Source organism: Oenanthe melanoleuca, chromosome 3 (genome assembly GCF_029582105.1).
Source record: "Oenanthe melanoleuca isolate GR-GAL-2019-014 chromosome 3, OMel1.0, whole genome shotgun sequence".
Lineage (NCBI taxonomy): Eukaryota > Metazoa > Chordata > Aves > Passeriformes > Muscicapidae > Oenanthe > Oenanthe melanoleuca.
In genome coordinates this window covers 49,768,751-49,787,437 of record NC_079336.1, presented here as the reverse complement: position 1 = coordinate 49,787,437, position 18,687 = coordinate 49,768,751, and the positions used below count along the sequence as shown (strand labels likewise).

Here is an 18,687-nt window from a genome sequence, read left to right as displayed (position 1 = left end):
GTGCAGAGATGCTGGGAGCTTCTCGCCTGAATGGCTGGCACAGTGCACAAAATCTGCAGAGCATATTGGTCTGGTTCAGAGGAGATGTGAGATGCCTGCTCTGCTCAGGAACCCCCTGGGGCAGCAGTCATGCCCTGTGGCAACCCTGGAAGAACAGGTTGCACTTTGCTGAGCTGATTAGTGGTTCTTGGCAACAGATTGTCATACTGCAGAGGGGGATGGAGTGGGGCCCACTGAGTTTTTGTCAGCATTTTTATTTCACCTAGATGCACACAAACCATAGTCTCCATTAGTTTACATTGAATGCAGAGTGTGAAAGAGCTACAGATGCATAGAAGGGCAGGATTGAGAACATTCTTGACAAGCCAGAAAAGTGACCTTGTAGAGATGTTTGGTAGAAACAAACCCAGCACAAATACTACCCTAAGCAGGAAGAGTCCATTCCTGCAGTGCACCAGGAGTCTTCTCCATTCTGCAGGAGATAGAGGGGACAGAGCTTGGAACCCCATGCACAGTAATCACAGGGTGGTTTGAGTTGGAAGGGACCTTAAAGATCAGCTAGTTCCAACTCCCTTTCCAGTGGCAGGGGCACCTTCCACTATGTTTCTCAGTTCTACTGGTAAACACAGAATTAAAGTATCACAAAGGGTAAAAGAGAGAAATTTATTTTTAATAAGAATATCAAGAACTTCATTTACACAAACTAAGTTACCAATTAATATCTTCCATTTTAAATAAATTCACATTTATGCACAAAACCACTTAAACTAAGCTAGAAAATTGTCACAAGAATACTAGAAAAACAATTAGATTTGCTTCCATGCTAAAAATCACACTAAAGAGGCAAGTGCTATAAATGTCCAAGGTTAACTTGTGTCCAGTAGAACATTACAAAAGGACTTTCAACTTTGTAAAAACTAACGAAAGCCACACAAGAAAAAATGAAAATCACTTAAAGCCACGTTTTCTCACAAAATGTTAAGCAGTCTGTAATGTCAAACTCACTAGCACTGATTTGAAGCTTTGGCGTGTGCTCAAAAAACGCATCCATTTTCAAAGTAGCCAGGCTCTTTCCATCCTGTTTACTGGTAACGTTGTACCCGCCTCAGTGTGCGGTGAGCTGAGCAACGCAACATGTGGACTGACACTGCTCACTACACAGCAAGAGAGTGTCACAAATGTGCTGCTCTTTCCTTAGAAAACACGTTAAAAATGCAACTCAGAAAACATGCTGCATCAAAGCTGCGAGACGTCTGGCTCCTGGTGACTGAGCGGAGATAATGCGGCTGGTGGAATTACATCCTGGAGCGAAGCACAACAAAATTTGACACCAAAAGTGAAGGTCTTACTGGTCCTGTGCATTGTCAGGTAACAGGGTCTACACTAGCAGCTCTGAAGGCATGGGCTCTAACCTATGGCACATCTGAAGCCAAATGTTGGGTTTGTATTCTTTCACTTAAGGCTGTATCTTGTGACAGAGGCTCATAAATATATCTTCCCTTGGTTTTGAGGGGAAGATACAGAGGCAAAAATATTAGAGATTCCTTCTACTCTACTTGATTTTCAAATTAATTTCATTGCCACATCTTACCAAAACAAAGAGAGAAAGCAATGGTGCACATTTTGAAACTGAAACTTTTCCAGCCAAAATGACCATCTGAAATTGGAAGCTGTGATAGGTTGTTTCTGTATGAATAACCAGGTGTTTCTTCCTTCTCTCCTTAACTCTGCTGCCTAATGGGTACAGGGCAATGCTGGACTGTACCAGTGAAGGAGAAACAGCTTTTTGTGACCATAAGTGATTTTAATTCTGTAATAGATGATAGGAAATAGGAAACAGATGATGTACAGACACTCCTGAGCAAAGGGCACCTGGTATGGATTGTAGACAGCTGGTGTATGGGCTACTGCTGGCAATTGCTTTACACAGCTCTAAGTCCATCTGTCTGATGTGGCACTGAGAGGGAAGCCAGAAACCAACAGATAGAAAAGAGTAAACCAAAATAAATAAACAGTGACTGGGAGGTTGTTAGAGGGAAGTTACAGGTAACTGAAAACTATGTAGTCATTTAACACAATTTAGTGCATTATAGCCAATGACTTGCATGTGGTTTTGATGATGTACAAAGTACCTGGTGATAAAATGGCCCATCAAAAATAGAAATAGGGACAGGAAACATTTCTCCAACACAAGGCCAGGATGGCAACTTTCCAAAGTTGACAAAACCTTGTTGCACAAGTTGTGTGGTGAGGGAGAACTGAAAGTCACTGTCTGGGCAAGTCTCTGAAGAGAGGCATGTGGGGCTCAGGAGTGCCTGCTGTTTAACACTGAAGCTCTTCTTCACTTTCAGGGACTCGGGTGCCAGCAAGGGAGCTCTGAGCACTGGCATGGGCTGTAGAGCTGAGAACTTCTTCAAAACTGCCTCCTGTGTGGCTTGTCCCACCAACCTTGGTCTGAAATAAGACAAACAGAGAACAGCAAGTTCCTCTGCTCACACTGAAGCAAATCCTGTTTCCAATCCACCCCACGGTCAAGGAGACCAGGGAACTGTTCAGGCAGAGAACATGTAGGGATGGGTTTTTCCTTTCTAAACTAGGCTGCCATCACAAAATCTGACAGTGGCATATCTCATATGCTTAAAGGAACCAGTCCCTAAGTACATGCCAGGTAGATTCCTAAACCCTAGCAGTAATCTCAATGTGGTTGTTTACCTGAGTAGCTCACAGTGGTTTCACTGTTCTTTTTCCAATTTATGCATTCTGGATAAGAGATGGATACTAAAATGAACTGGTTCATTTGCTGAGTGGCAACACAGCTGCTCACAAAATACATAAACGATACTGGGATTTTGGACAGTAGAAGGAATGTAGTAACCAAGTAGCACTTGTAGCTGCCTAGATAATTGCATATAAAACTGCCAGCAGCATTTTCATGGGGGAAGGCAGGGAAGAGAGGCCTAAATACAATAATCAAACATATCCAATGTGCTTGCATATCTACATATCCAGAAGCTTCAAGTCACTGAATTTGTAATAAGTATTAAAAATAAAAATCAGTAAGACTAAATCTTTGAAAAAGAAGTTTCTTACAAAGATGTCTAACAAAGATAGAGCTGTAGCTAAAGATTTGGAAACGATCAAGACTAAGTGATATAGAGACAAAACTCTTTTGACTAGGTTGTCTTGGTAAGAGAACATTCTTTTATGGCTTTGCTTGCTGATATGCCCACTCCAAGTTGATTCAAACCTGAAAATAGGGCAAAACCTCTTACTCTATCCTAGAATTGCAGCAGAACTCAAAGACAAGCTGACATTTTTTCAACCTCAGCCACTGAATGCTTAGGAAGATTATTTTAATTAAATGAACTTTGTGTTCTAAGTTTCCAAAGGGTTAATCCTACGTAATCCTGATTCTTTAGCTAGCACAGCTGCTTGAAAGTCCAATAAAACATTTAATTCATCAGAGTTCAGATTTTCAGAAAAGTTGAAAAGAATGAGGCACCCTGGTTCTGTTTGATTTCCAGGGGAAAATTAACTAGTATTCTCTCCCAAGAATGCTGCAACCCAAGGTCCAAACTCCAAGAGCAAATAAAATCTAATTTGAAATTTGACTTCTAAAGGTTATGAAACCTGAACATCGGTTTTGGCAAACTGGAGAACACTGTAGGATCACTGAAGATTTGTGGCTGATATGGGGGTTGCAAAGATAAGACTACTGCTGTTCTTTTTTCAGGGACCTCTGGGTAGTTCCCCACTTTTTGAGACCACAACAAAACCCTAGAATTGAAGGGTAACTCCATGATTTCTCCCCCATCCCATCCTCTGGTCCTCCTAATCTTGCAAGCCTTGGAACAGAGGCAGGAAAAAGGAGGAGCAATTCCCATTTATCTGCAGTCTACCCTGGTGGCACCCTAGATCCATTATCCAGCTTCCCTTCCCCATTCGCACAGGGAAATGAAAGAAAGAAAGAAAATATACCAAGGAAAATATTTTGAGAAGATGTTACTGAGTTTGCCAATAAAGATAGACAATGAAGGTTTCATGAAATGTGGAGGATTATTTCAGATTCAAAACTTACTGTATTGTCCTGCTTAATTACAGAATTCTTAAAGGATGATCTAAGAGCACTCTGCACACAACAGGCTGAGCTGGCATGACAAATGCTCTCCTCTAGAATACCTTTGCTTAATCAACAAAATAAGATCAGGCTCCTCAAGCAGACCACTGTGAGAGGAAATGGTCTTCAGAGCTGTGCAGTTTGAATTACCTTTTTCTATTTCTGAATGACACATTGAGATGACTGGGAACAGTCCTTTCCTCCTTACTCCTTACCACCGTTTTTGGCATTTCTGAGACCACTTGCTTACTTTGGCAGGCATCAGAAATAATTTCTTAGCAACAAAGCAAAGGAAAGCAATATCTTTGCATGTTGCCTTCATTTTCCATTAGTGCTTTTGCACTACCACAAAATTCTTGATGGAACAACAAATTCAATCAATTTCCTGTACAAATGATAGGGACAACTAAGCTGTCACACTTTACCACACACAGGCATGCAAACTCTGCCCCTAACCTTTACCTTAAGGCTTGTGACAGTGGTTTCAACCTTCTCCTCAAACGATTTGAAAGTTGGAGAATTCCTAGGAGAAAAAACGTTGAAGGGAGGAAAAAGTCAGTTGCCAACATCATGGGATAACTCCACAATTTGATCAGTTCTTACCAGGCAACACTGCCAGCACAGAATGAAGGCTGGCTGGCAGCACAGGGCTATGAACACTCACTTGTGCTCTGTCAGTCAAATCCAATTATGGTAATCGGATGAGTATTTTTTAGCTACAAATTTTCAAAAGCAGAACCTGTCTAGTAATTGAAACCAAATGATAACTGGCCTGCCTACTCTGTGACACATTTGTCATGTTCTTAGAAGAACAACCAGACAATGCTGCCTGTAATGCTGCTTTTCTATGGCTTTATCAATTTGTATTGTTGCTGTAAAGAAATAAACATTTTTTTCAGCTGATGAGCAAGTTCATAACCTACATTATTACAAAGATGCCAAGCTTAATGTCCTAAGGCTGGGAAGAAGATTAGCACCACATGGGAAGTGGATCCCAAATGCCTATGAGGAATCCTGCACCCCTCTCCCCTGGATTTTGTGACTGCTGCTTTCAAAGACTTTAGAGAGACTGTGTTCCTAAGGTGCCTCTCTGACTAAGCTAAGCTTTTTCCTGTGTTCACCCAGCACAAAGGAGACTTGGGCAAGTCCACAGTGGTTGAAGGGGATCTTCTGGTTCTCTGCTCCTTGCTTGGCACCTGAGAGCTCATTTACAGCATATATTGTGCTTCATAATTAGTGAATACTCTGAAGCTCAGGCACTGTTGTCCAGCACAGTTCCTGGTTCTGCAAATACATTTATATCATATCCCTCATTAGGCTGAGTAAAAATGACTCCAATTTAAGGGAAGGGAAAACAGAAGCCAGTTGAAAAAATAATGCAAATTTAGTTTCTGTTATTTATTCTGTTATCTTGCCCTTTTTCATAGGGCAAGAAGGGTCAAAAGGAGAGAGAAGTTGAGTTTTATAATTTATATTTGATCCATAGGTCACATCCATTAATGCTTGTCTTAAACTACCCACCTGCTGAAGTTGAATGAATTAGCATCCATCATTTAGTTGTGAGTTTGTTTTTCATGCATGCTTGGCACATAGTGGGGACAATCATGTATTTAGAGGCCAAGGAAATAAAAAGAAAGCTGGATACTAATTTTATTGAAAACAGTGAGAGCTTTACTTGAACAGACGTCAATATTTGGCTGCAGTCAAGTAAAGCGTGATTATAGCCATTAAAATATGAAAGCACTCATGTAAAATCCCTCCATAGGAGCACGATCCAAAGCCTGTTGGAGTGGAAAGCATCTCTGACGTTAATGGGCTTTGGATAATGTTCTAGAGACAGTAAAACAACTGAATTTCAGATTCAGTAATACAAACCTGATAACAACCCAAATCTCAGAACTGCTTCATTCTCTCAAAGGCTTGTGCAAGAGATTAAGCAGTTAATACAATTAAAATGAAAAAAAAAAAAACAAACCACCCATAGCTAGCCTGTCCTGCAGCCCTATCTACATCTACATGAGTAACCTTAATTGATTGAAGTGAGACTACTCATCCAACTAAAAACTGCAGGATCAGGATGAAAGTATGCAAATCCCCCCTCATTACTCTGTTGAACATCACCATAGCAAATAGAATGTGAGTAGCACATTACCTCATTGCAGGCATGCTTATGGAATGGCGAATAGAATAGCTGTGGGATGAAAGCAAAACATAAGAAAAGAAAGCTGTAAAATCCAATTTCCATTATGATTATAATGTATTTTTTAAACTTAGCTTTAAATGTACATATACAAATTTTCAAGAGTGCTGGTATTCTTCCTCTCCTGATGGCAAGGGCTTGTCAAACTCCAGCTTACTCTCAGCACTAAAGATCTTACCACCACATTCTCATGTCAACTGAACAGCAATGGGGCTCAAAAGAATGATGCAAAACAGCTCCTGGCAAAATCCATTTAAATGGTGCAGATCCTGGCTGTCTCCAGAGACACGTGAGAGGGCACAGGGAGCCACCTCCGTGTCCCTGTGCTGGGCAGGAGGGATACACTCCAGGTTTGTGCACAGCTGGTTCTGCCAACCCTCAGTCTCAAAAGGCTCCTGCACAACTGGTTACCTAAACAAGAGGTTTTTTCAACCAGAGATGCAACACTCTCACTTCTCCACACCTCTCCAGGACATTTCACTTCCACCTTCACTCAACTTTACCAAAGGTATGAAGCTACTTTCCCTATTTTCCACAGCGCTTGTCCAGCTCTCCTTGTGACACTTCCCTCCCAGACTTCCCAGCAGCAGGAGTATTGGAAGGCTGCAAGCAGAGGATGGCGCCTCTGCATTACCCAAAGATCCCCAAATGCTGCACACCTTTAGACCTGCAGATGCCACCCACACTGACTGCTTGACTTACATGAGCCAAATTCTCCCACCTGAGACACCAGCTCTGCTTTCACATCACCTGTTCCCTGCTGCTGGGAAGCATCAAGCCTGGTCCATGTAAGAATTTTATTTGAAGCTTAAGAACTTCCCATAAGCACACTTAGATCTGAGTGCTTTAAGTAAAGTGTGTGATGCAAGGGTGTGTCTTTTATCAAAAATCCCTGCATTGCTGCTTTCAGTGTGGACTGACAGCTGCAGCCTGGTCTGACTGAGAACAGAGAGCTTTACTGTAAGGATAACCAACACTTGGCTGCAAGCAAAACACGATTATAGCATTAAAAAATTAAAGCTCTCATACAAATAGCACACATGTTTGCTTTAAACTATACAAAATCAGATCAGCACTGACTCTATATACAGATTTGTTTTTCCAGATTAAAGATTCAGGAATGGGAATGGGGAAGGGAGGGAAAGAGGAAAATTTGGCAAGCAGGTGAAATAGTGAGGTATAATAGAAATTGTTTGCTGTTGTATATACTTTAAGGCTTTTGCTAAGATCAGATAGACGAGAACTGACAGCAGACAATGCTAATGTTTCATGTTCAATTTTTCATGTAATTTTTAAGACATATGAAAGATTAGCCCAAACATTTCACGAGTGCAGCAAATCTTTAACAGTACTCATTACATTAAGCAAGCATACTTGCCATTTTAGTTGTGCAACCCACAACAAATAGGCAAAAATAAAGTTTGGAAGTATTTCAGCATAGACTGCTCCTCTTCTAATAGCAAAACATTCCAAATATAAAAGTTTAAGTCAGAAGATTAAGTTCACACAGCTGAGAGATGGCACATGACAGACAATCCAAATATTAAGTGCTTATTTTTTTTAGTTTATATTTTAATTTCTCTAAAGAAGTAAGAATACAAGTTATAGAAACAGTGCTAAATCTTTTAGCAGAAGCTGGAAACATTAAGCTTTTTTTAAAAACATACATGTCTGTGATAGTGATCATTGCAGAGAAGAGATCCATCATAACAGAGATTGGTAAATATTACATTTCAGTTTCATGTCAGAGTGAGTTAAGAAGGTAAATCTGTGCTGTACTTTGAAATTTACTCAGTGAAGTTAGAGTCCTTGTTAGGATAACTTAGCTGAATGGAAAAAATGCTCTTGAGCTTTTCTGTGCACTGAAGACACTACAAGGCCAGAGGGACTGGCAAGGCATTCAGGGCTGTTCAGCCTCTCTTCAGGGTGAACTGATGTAAAGCCAGACTGCTTATACAATCTTTGAGACACATTAAATTCTTTTCTAATTAATCATATATTCAAGTGCTTTACAGAATCAATAAACTCAAACTATAAATATAAAGAACTCTTTTATCATCTTCAGAACTTGGAAATTTCCCCAAGACTCAAGACTTTAAAAGAATCATGACTAAGATACTTCTTCTCTGTTGAAGAGGAGGTAATTAAATACTTCATATAATCTTTATAAAACTCAACTGAATAGAATTTTTACTGTTTGTTGTTCATGTTCATGACAGAAAGAATATGGTTGAGAGAACTGGATGATATATAAGCAGGTTTTCCTAAGACCAGCATCTTTTGAATGTGTCCATTATTTGCATTTGAGACTAATCTACTCAAGGCAAACACTTAGGCCAATCCTTTTCTTGTTACACTCACCACGCTGTAAAAATTAGGCATAACACTTTAAGTAGCATATGCTTTTTTTCTGTATAATGTTGCTGAAAGGAAAGAGGTTACTGCATTACAGTCCATAAAACAAATCCTGTCAAATACAGAGGCAGCATTCAAGGAAAGTAATGTGTCTTACCTAATTGAATGCGATCTGTGGAGGATGCACAAGGAAAGAAAAGCAAGAGTTAAAAGCATTAGGAAAAGGTAACAAAAATAAACATAAACATCTATGTAGCACATCAAACTGCCCAAGGAGAAAAAGAAAGTAATTTGCATTCAAATCTTGATGCTGGAATTCACAGTAGAATGTGGATCAGTTCAGATTCCTCCAAAGCAAAAATTTTCAGACAGTCCTTCACTATGCAGTCACCTATTCTGTATACATTGAAAGGCAGAAGTTTTGTCTAGTAAATTTTGTGTCCTCTTCATTAGAACAGATTTAAACAATGCTAACTGATTTCCCTCCTCATAGTCTCCCTTAGTATCATTAAAGAGAAAGTATAGGTGAACTGGAATTTTACATGCACATAAGAGCAAATGGGGTTTTTTTCCCCCTCTGAATTCCTTAATCATACCTCAGTTACAAAAGGTTATGGAAAAAATAAGGAGTTTTTAATTCCTAAAATGACATTTTCTAAAATACGTGTTCCTTGTTGAAAACAATTCTTGAAACACTTTGACACTGTGTTCCACCTCAGAGGAAACTTAATTAAGGCAGAACTGGGAGAGACACACTGATATACAATATTCAAAGGATGTCATTAATGTTCCAAAGTTGAGAAATGATGAGGCAGACAAGCCTCTCCTTCATCTGTGTTACTGATGTAGTCTTTAATTACAGACCACTTCAAGGGAACACCTGCCTCATGCAGTGAGCCACAGAGGTGGTGCACACTTAATGAACATCTCTTCAAATACTTATTTTTCACATCCTTTCTCGATGTGGGGTGTGATGCATTATTTACTGTGCAATGTTCATACTTTGCTCCAAAGAAAAGCATTAGCTTCTTCAGGTTTATTTACAAGGTTATACACATCATCATATATACTGGTGCTTCTCAAACGTCCAAGGATTTGTCTTCACAACACATTTCTGCTTAGACCCATTAAAGTAATAAGTAATACTTAGACCCATTTAAATAATACTGTTGCCTTCCTTTTACTACCTGCTGGCTCCCAGTAACAGCTACCCCCTTCTGTATGCCAGCACAGATACTTGCACAGACATATGATAAGGAAATAAATCTCTGTTACTGCAGACCTCTTAAAACCAGCACAAATTAAGGAACAAATGTTCATGGAAGTGAGAGAAAACAACTTCCTTACCCATCAGCAAAAGAAATGCCTATGAAATAATGTTCTGAACCAAGGAAGTATTGCTATTTTCTCTATCAAAAGGAGTATCAAAAGACAGAAAGGTTTGAGAACAGCAGTTTCAGGAATGACAGCTACAGCATTTGAAGGAATTCAGATCTGACAGCAGTTTTAAGTGTCCAGAACATCACTAAATCACAGAAATCCTAAAAGGCTGTGCAAAAACTCCATCACCACAAACAACAACAAAACCCCCAAAAGGCATAACAGTAAAGACATAGCAAAAAATCAACACCCAAAGTGGTAAAGCAGATCAATCATACCTGAACCATCACCAAAAGAGTTTGGGCTCAAATGCTTCTAAAAACTTTAAATGACAGAGATTTCATAGCCTTCAGAAATAACCACTGTTCAGCTGTACTTATGGCCCATGAGGCTAGACTTGCTAGCCCTTCTCTGCTGATCTGCCTGGTCAGTGCTCCCCATATCTGCTTTTGAATTTTTTTCTCATTTGTCAATAAAGCCAATCACACTTTCCTACACTGAATTTTATAATTTAAAATAATGTGGATTTCTAATCCTGGCGCCTAAAGTGCTTGCATACCCTGCCACTGCAGTCATATGGGAACTCTAAGTGATGCCATCCTGGCAGCTTCATTTACCCAGCAATGAAAATGCTGATGAGTAACAGACCCAGGACAGATGCCTACAAAATCCTACATTATGGTCAGCTACTGAGATCTATTCTTTGGATACAGTTTTCAATTCCCTGTGCCCTCTTCCTGCTAAAGCAATAACACCTAAGCTGTATTTCTCTAGTTCTGCAAAAACAGTACAGACAGCCTTATCAAAGTCAAGCTCTATCACATCTCCTACCTTCCATCTATCCTCTATGACAGGTGCTGTCAGTTCAAGATAATTGTTCTTGACAAACCTTTTTATGTTTTTGCCATCATGCTATCTTCTAGATGCTTAGAAAATAACAGGTTAATGCATTCCTCCAGTATCTGCTTTATACTTCCCAGAACTTCCCTTGCCCCTCTGGAGAGGAATTAACTTTGCCTTCCTCCACCCCTCTGGCGGCTCCTCTACCTTCTCTGCTGATCTCTGAGGGGCATGTTCAACTGCCACAGTCATGCCCCCAGGCTGTCCCTCCCTGCAGTGTTTTGTGTCTTTCCAGGAGTGCCTTCCAACTCCAGGCAGGAATGAGGCGTTAAATTACCTTTATTCATCTTGAGAGCTGGCTCATCCCAGGCACTGAATTTGAAAGGGGTCTGTGTGATCATGTAATTAAAGAAAACCTACAAGACAGCTGAATGAAGGAGCTATACAAAATGTAACTGCTGACTTCCTAATTTGCATGCATGCCTTTGTTAGCTTAATCTTTAAATACATTTACTTGAATAGCAGCAACGTATGTGGTAGTGAGCATATAGTAGTGTAGTGTTAGTAGTTTCGTTTTTTTTTTTCTCTCTCTCTTTTTTTTTTTTTATGCAACCCAAAATCCAGAAAGTCTCTCACTTGGTATCACAACTTGTTTCTAAAAAGGTCATCAGCAGGGATGAAACATAGATCCATACAGACTGCTGCAGACTAATCCAGCAATATAGCATGAAAATATTCAAAATTTAAAGTTTGAATAATTTCAAAAAGGAGAAATGGATAAAGACTGTCAACTCTATCACATCTGTGCTCTTCTTAGCAAGAGCCACATTAAAATGTCAATGCAATATCTAACACTGAGAGATCTGAGCCCCTGATCAATGCCCTGTGTGTGACCTGGGACTATCCTCTTCCTCTTAACTTTCCACACCAGAGAAATATTTAAAGAGAAAATGTGAGCTGAAGGTGGAGGAGCAAAAAAAATCTTGATGGTATATAATTAATCACAAGACCTATTAATGAAGAATCTATTAACTTAGCTATATTGCTAGTGTCTAGCTTGTAACCTGAAGCACAAGTATCTGTACATTGACTTTATATGCATTTCTTGTATTTCTAGAAACACAATACTAAATTGGATACATTATGAGCTTAAAGAGACCTTACAAGCACTATTATTAATACAAAATTCAGAAAATGTAAAACGCTATTGATTATTCATGCATAAAATGAATTAGAGTGTTGTGACACTGGGAAGATGGGGTGGGGATGAAAGAGAAGCACAGAAGCTGCATAAAAAGCACTTGGACCCCAAAGGGTGGCATCTGTTCTTTCAGACACACAGAATTTTGTAATTTTTCTCATAGATTTTATCTTTTTGAATGCTAACATTGCAAAATAGCACATCTAGGGGAGTCTATCTGGCCTGCTGTTATTATATGATATTTTAGTAATATTTTTAGAGATAAAAGATGAAATTTAAGACTCAACAACTTTAGAACAGAAATATGTGGTTTATGTAGTGCTCTGTACAGCTGACATAGCAGGCAACACAGAAAACAATTTTATTTTATAAAGAAAGCAGGTTTCAGTATTTAGTCAGTATGTCAACAAACCCTTTCAAAATCACCATCACCACAGGCAGGGGGTAAGGCTGCTGAACATACTGAGAATTATGATGACATCTGGATTTTAGAAATCAATTTCAAGTGTCTGCTCTGAGTGAAAGCAGAACAGGGATTTGCATCTGGATGTCATTGGTGACTATCAGCCTTAATGCCTAACCAAGAGAATTAAGCTAGAGTCTGATGTTTGTTTAAAATGGCATTATGGGAGGGGGTGGTGATAATCCATACACTAGAGGACTGAAATAAAATTATTTGGATTAGCAAAAAAAAGCAAGCCAACAATGACACAGAAAATTCCTGCCTCTTTACAGTTTACTCCCCCAAACAGTCAGGGGGAAAGGGAGGGGGAAGGTTTTTAATAATCAGGTTATTTAAGTGGTAAGGTTTGTAACATGACCCCACACAGAACTACACCTGGCCAAGCTCAGCTAAGAATTCAGGCCAGCTTTGTTGCTGAGAGAAGCATGCTGACCATCACTTATTAGATTTAGGATGTACAGCAGATGCAGATGGTCCAAGTCACGCCACTCTCTATAACTGTGGGAACCTGGCTAGATTGTTTGGTGCTTCATTATCAAGCATCAAGAAAACTCTCCTAACTGAAAACTTAACTGAAGACAGCAAGTATCCACCAAAAAAGGCAGGGCTGGTCGATCATATTTTTCTGAAAAATTCCCCACCAGGTTCAAGGTAATAATTTCAATCATAGAAAGCTACTAGAAATCCGCTTTTTGATTAATCAAAATGCTTTTGGAGACAGCCTCTGCTTTGAGCCCTTGGCTAAGGGGCTAATGGGATAAACACCTCCCATCTGCCATGTCAGAAGCATGTCTGCCATGGCATGAGGGCTGATACAGATAGGTAAGACAAAGGCATTTGATAACTGTAATATTAAGGGATGAACATGCTGTATTTTAGTGACGACGTTTCTGCCTTTGCAGTTGATATCACATCATGTGCAAAGTACAAGTAATAGGACCTGAGAAATCCTGAACTGCTAAGTCATTCTTCCCTCTGTAATCCAGAGCCAGCACTCAAGGTGTTCACACAGAAACTCTCTGGTCACTGCTGTAGGATCTAAAGCATGGAAACAGCAACAAGACCTGTTTTCTGAGCTGTGGGCTTGTCTTTTCTACAAGAGGAAGTGTTAAGAAAGAACATAAAATGAAACAGGGAATATGTTGGTGCCACATGCATCACACACATCCTATACATTTCTCAAAACACAGAATACAACTATAGATGCAGGGAAGGCAGAAAGAATTAACAAAGGTAACAAAAAGGCTTGTGAAAGTGACTCATCCAACTGGAGCCTGGAGAGAGGGAACTGAAGTGAAATGCAATAAACCCACAAGAAATAATGAGTGAAATGAAGGTCAGAAGAACTCATTCACTGTCTCATAATGGAAGAGCCAGAAGGCACAAAGGAAAGACCAGGAAAACTCCAAACAGGGAATGAATGATGAACAAATGAACCACAGAATTTACCACATAAATTTCTATCCATCTAGGGAGACATGAGGTGTTATGAATTTCAAAAGTTCATATAAGTTAAAATATATTCTAAATAATGATAAATTCATTAAGAAAAACCCTCAAAAAACTTTTAAAGGCTCAATTTTATGTTTTAGAAAGTTTTCAGCTCTTAGATTTCTGAACACTAAAAAATATACTAAGAAAATATAATTGCATGCCTGCTTATTCTTTTATCCTTTGACAGGCATATACTACTCCTGAATGTTTAACTGTATCAAGTAAAAAATTCTTAGTTATGTTCATACCCTGGTTGCAAGTCACTGACTAAATTTCCATTTTGAACTACAGTGTGGAAAAAGACTGTAAAGGAGATGATACAGTAACAAAGATTTTCTTTTTTTAGTTTCACCTACAAAAACATTTGTACTTCTGTAGAGGATTTATTAAGCTGCATGTAAAAAGGTAGGTATTAAGGGGGATTCTAAAGATTTAAGATCCAGAATAAAAATAAAAAAGGGAAAAAAACTTTTAGCCATGAACTAAGCTTCAGTCATTTGCAGCACACACAGATTTTAGGATATATATAACAAAATAACAAAAGTCAGTACATACCAATGGGATAATATACACTATTAATAAATGAGACCCTAATTCTGCAGGTCAAACAGTATATTGTAGAGTTATCCGTGTCCATTTATTTTATCACAAAAAATCAGCTCCTTCAAACACTCAGGAAGTTCTGGAATCCTACTCCCTGATGAAAACTGGAATGCTGGATTACAGTAAACAATTTCTGCTCTCATACTGAGGAACTTTAAGACCAAAACTTTAAAAGATACATCAACATATAAAGCCTAACACTAAAGTTGCCTTTAAATGACAGTTCTACTGACTTCAACTCCTGTTACTTCCATCATATCCATTTTTATACAACTGCAGAATAAAACAGTACATCTTGAAAAAAAAAAAAAAAGATTGAAAATAGCCTGAAATATTTTTTGTCTTATCACAAACAGCTCCTAGGTAGGCTTCGTTTCTTTACATGATATTTTTTTTATATTAATAAAATTTGGTTAATAAAGATGAAACAGCAATTTTTTGTTTCATTTTACTTATGTATTTCCTTGAGTTTGCAAAGTTTTTACAAAAGGATTTCTGACTGTACTTTTTTTTAGGAAAAACAGGACTCATAAAAATTCTATCTTTGGTCATCATTATGCCTTCTTTTCAGTAAAAAACACGAATGTTATTAAATGCTCTAACTACAAACTACTTGAACCTTTAAAACACTAATGTAAAAGGAATTTACATTTAGTCCTCTAAGCCCAGAGCAGCAGCAGATGCCAGTACCTCATATCTCCAAACTTCTTGCTGATAGCTGTTCCTACATTGCTGATAGCCGCTGTTGCCTTTTGCCCCGCGTGGCTCAGGGTCTCGTGTGTTTTCTTGTAACTGGAAGCATAAAACAGAACAGAAATAGTGGTAAGTATTAAAAAACAAGAGATTAGAATCTCTGCAACTAATTTCTCTCAAAGTCCCATCCACTGAAATGTTTAGAAACACAGTAACTGTAGCTCAAAACAAACATAGGTGAGCATGCCCATTTCTGCACAGCTTCCAAAGCTTGGGGTTCTCCAGAGCAACCCTTCACTTAGCAATCCTCTCTTTCCCCTTGCAGATAACATCCCCCACATGGGCCAGTACACACTGTTAAAAGCAGAATGCACTGATTTGCTGCATACCTGTTTGATACAACTTCTGTTTACAGAAAATCATATTTACATCAAGTATTCTTGCAGCAGACACTGACCTTCTGGCAAAATCTGCTGTCTGAAGCACAGAAAAGAATCAGGACAAATAGAGCTCTGCTCTTTCAAGCATATATGTTTGGTATATTTAGGTACATTTAACAGATACACTTCAAAATGATTCTGTGATATTTAAAATAGAAAAAAAATCATCAAATCTGTTTCCACATGCCACAATTTTCCTTTTTTTTTTTTTTTTTTGACTTTTTAAAATTTCTTTAAAGGAAGAAGATTTGGGGAAGGACAGAGAAAGAAAGATGTAGAAACCTAGATAGTGAATGCATATTCTTAGTAGTACTGAATTATTTAAAAATATGTCACTTATTTCATTATAGCATGCAGATTCAAACACAGAATCAGCTTAATTTACTGATCCAGAATACATGCTCTGACCCATACAGACCCTTCAGTACAGTCAACTTGCACTCTCAGGGTAATCAATAAGCTTTTCTGCACAGATGATTTTCTGCTGACTAAACTAACTCTGAGCATGTCAGAAACTTCCTTCTGAGTAAATTATCTGATACTCCCAGTGACGCAGACAAGCTTAGAATTAGAAGTACTGACCTAGTAACAAAAGGAGAGCACACTATAATCAGTCTTCTGTGGTATGTTGGCAGACAAGAAGAAATTATCATGAAAAATTCAGAAATACAACTCCACTGGTTATCATTCTCCTTTGAACAAAAACTATAGGATTGCAAGCATGTACCAAAATACACTGGCAATTGGCAAAAAAAAAATCCTACTGCCTAAGTCCTTACAACAGGATATTTTCTCCTTATTATTATGTATATGAAAGTAGTAACTTTGTGGAGGAAGGACGGGAAATCAGATTAACATTTGCAATATGGCACATCACATTTTATGTCACATTGTTTTAGCCCCAGCAGGACCTGTTGCTGAAAGTGCACTGTTCAGGACTTTCACAAACCACTGGTTTGATGGCATAGGCCACATAATGCTCTGTTCTTTCAGACAATATATTTTGATTTTAATTTTTTATTTTGATTTTTTATTTTTTTTAAGCTATAACACCCTACTGACCTAATACATTCTTAAACTGCCAAATGAAAGAGCTCCTTCTATGAAGGTGCATGTCTGTTTTCACTACCTAGCAAGGCAATCCACAGGGAGCAACTGAAGACTAGGGAATGGAATCTCTAGGAGCCTCCAGTCAGATAAGCTGAACCAAACACATGCAAGATGTTGAATGACAAAGGCTAAAACATTGCAACACTTACAGATGGAACACAAATTATAATTAGAAAGGAAGAAGCAATGGTTATGCTTGTTTTATTTATTCTAGTTCACTACAGAGAAGATGGAAAAGATTGTTTTCTACCAGATCTCCTTTCTTCTTAGCCAGTCTGTCCTTAGACATAGCAAGAATGCAATACTCCTATTTCACTGAGGCCTCATCCTCTAGCTTAACTAGTTTAATAGCTGTGTCATTCTCTTGCTGACAGTAGATGTACTCTCATATAAACTAGAATGGGTTGAGACCCTAAAATAAGGATGCTACCATCAAACTATAAGCACATAGCTTTTTGGCAAGAGTTCCTATGGAAAAGAAGAAAATCAAATACTCTACTGCCTGTGGTATACAAGTCTTAAAGAGTTTGCTAAAGCTTCCTGAACTATTCAGCACAAGTGGAATTTTGCTGATGACAAAATTAAGGCCAAGATTTGACTTCCAAGACAAAAGGTCCTTTGTAGTGCAACCTATTTATGTACAGGTTGAATGTATATAGTAAAATACATTTCAGACATCCCTCTGAACTTATTTTTTGAAATTACACCTTGGAGTTAATTTTATTTGTAGGCATATTTAATTTCATGATAAAATATCTCTATGTCTTATCTTTTCACTGCAAGTTCTTCACACCATGTAAAACTATTTAGAGAAGAGTCCAAAATGCACCATACAGCAGACAGACCCAAATTTCACTGAGAAACATTAGAATCCCCTATATATTTCTGAACATTACATTGGTCAGAGCACATCTTCAGGGAAGTGGCTGAAATGGCACTGATTTTGACATTCCAACAATATTGTGTTTTCTCTGTAAATCCCATAAACTAAACATCCTCCAGTAGTGAGGAGGACATGAAGACTGCATTTGTGTTCCTAATACTTTTGACATTACATAAGAGTGTAAATCCAGCTAAAACTGTTACACAACTAGTCTGTTTTCAGCACCAGCTTCAGCAAAAATGACCTATGACATGTCCCATCCTCCCTTCAGCAATGCTGAAGACAAGCTATAAGAAACAATAAAATAACACAGGTGAAAATGGAGCACAGCATGCAATACCTGTCACCAAAGACAAGAAACATTAATTTGCATCTCAGCAGAGCTCTCTGATAGCTGAAAAATCAAACCCCCTGCCCATTCCCACCTCTCCATCATTACATGTATCACTATGCCCTCTTCATAAATAATCTTTCCACAGAGCACATTGCCTCACTGTAGTTAGTTAAGTGCTGTGTTGATATTTGGATGTATGATGCACTGTATTTTGGCTCAGATATATTTATCCTCATAGTTATTTCATTTGATATCTTGCCAAGCACTCTGGTAACAATGATCTTTTCAACATATTCTCTCTGTCATCTGGAAATCTGCTCAGTTGTACTGCACATTAATCATCTGACCAAGTAGTTTTCATCATCTCATGTAACTCACCAAAGTTGGTACTTTTGTTTTAATGCACTGAACAGCTGATATAATTTTCAGAAACCTTTACCAGCAGAAATAAAGTTGGATATTCTAGGTAAGAACTACAAACACTTATTAACTGGAAAAAGCACTCTATGTATGGTTTAAGTCCTCCTTGCACCAACAAGTGTTCTACATGCAAAGTCATCTACAACACCTGGGC

General features: G+C 38.5%; 1 protein-coding gene across 3 annotated transcripts in view; it reads right to left on the bottom strand.

The window, feature by feature from the left end:
- Positions 1–242: 242 nt before the first annotated feature.
- TPD52L1 (TPD52 like 1) overlaps positions 243–18,687 on the bottom strand; it is a 49,303-nt gene continuing 30,858 nt past the window's right edge. The window contains exons 4-7 of one of the 3 annotated variants that reach the window (XM_056488115.1): positions 15,344–15,445; positions 6,270–6,308; positions 4,580–4,640; positions 243–2,454 (exon numbers count right to left, since the gene is read on the bottom strand). In XM_056488115.1, the coding sequence (XP_056344090.1) occupies positions 2,323–2,454; positions 4,580–4,640; positions 6,270–6,308; positions 15,344–15,445 (334 nt within the window). In that variant the 3' untranslated portion in view covers positions 243–2,322. The remainder of the gene's footprint in view (positions 2,455–4,579; positions 4,641–6,269; positions 6,309–15,343; positions 15,446–18,687) is intronic. The other 2 variants (XM_056488112.1, XM_056488114.1) reach the window with 2 other exon arrangements.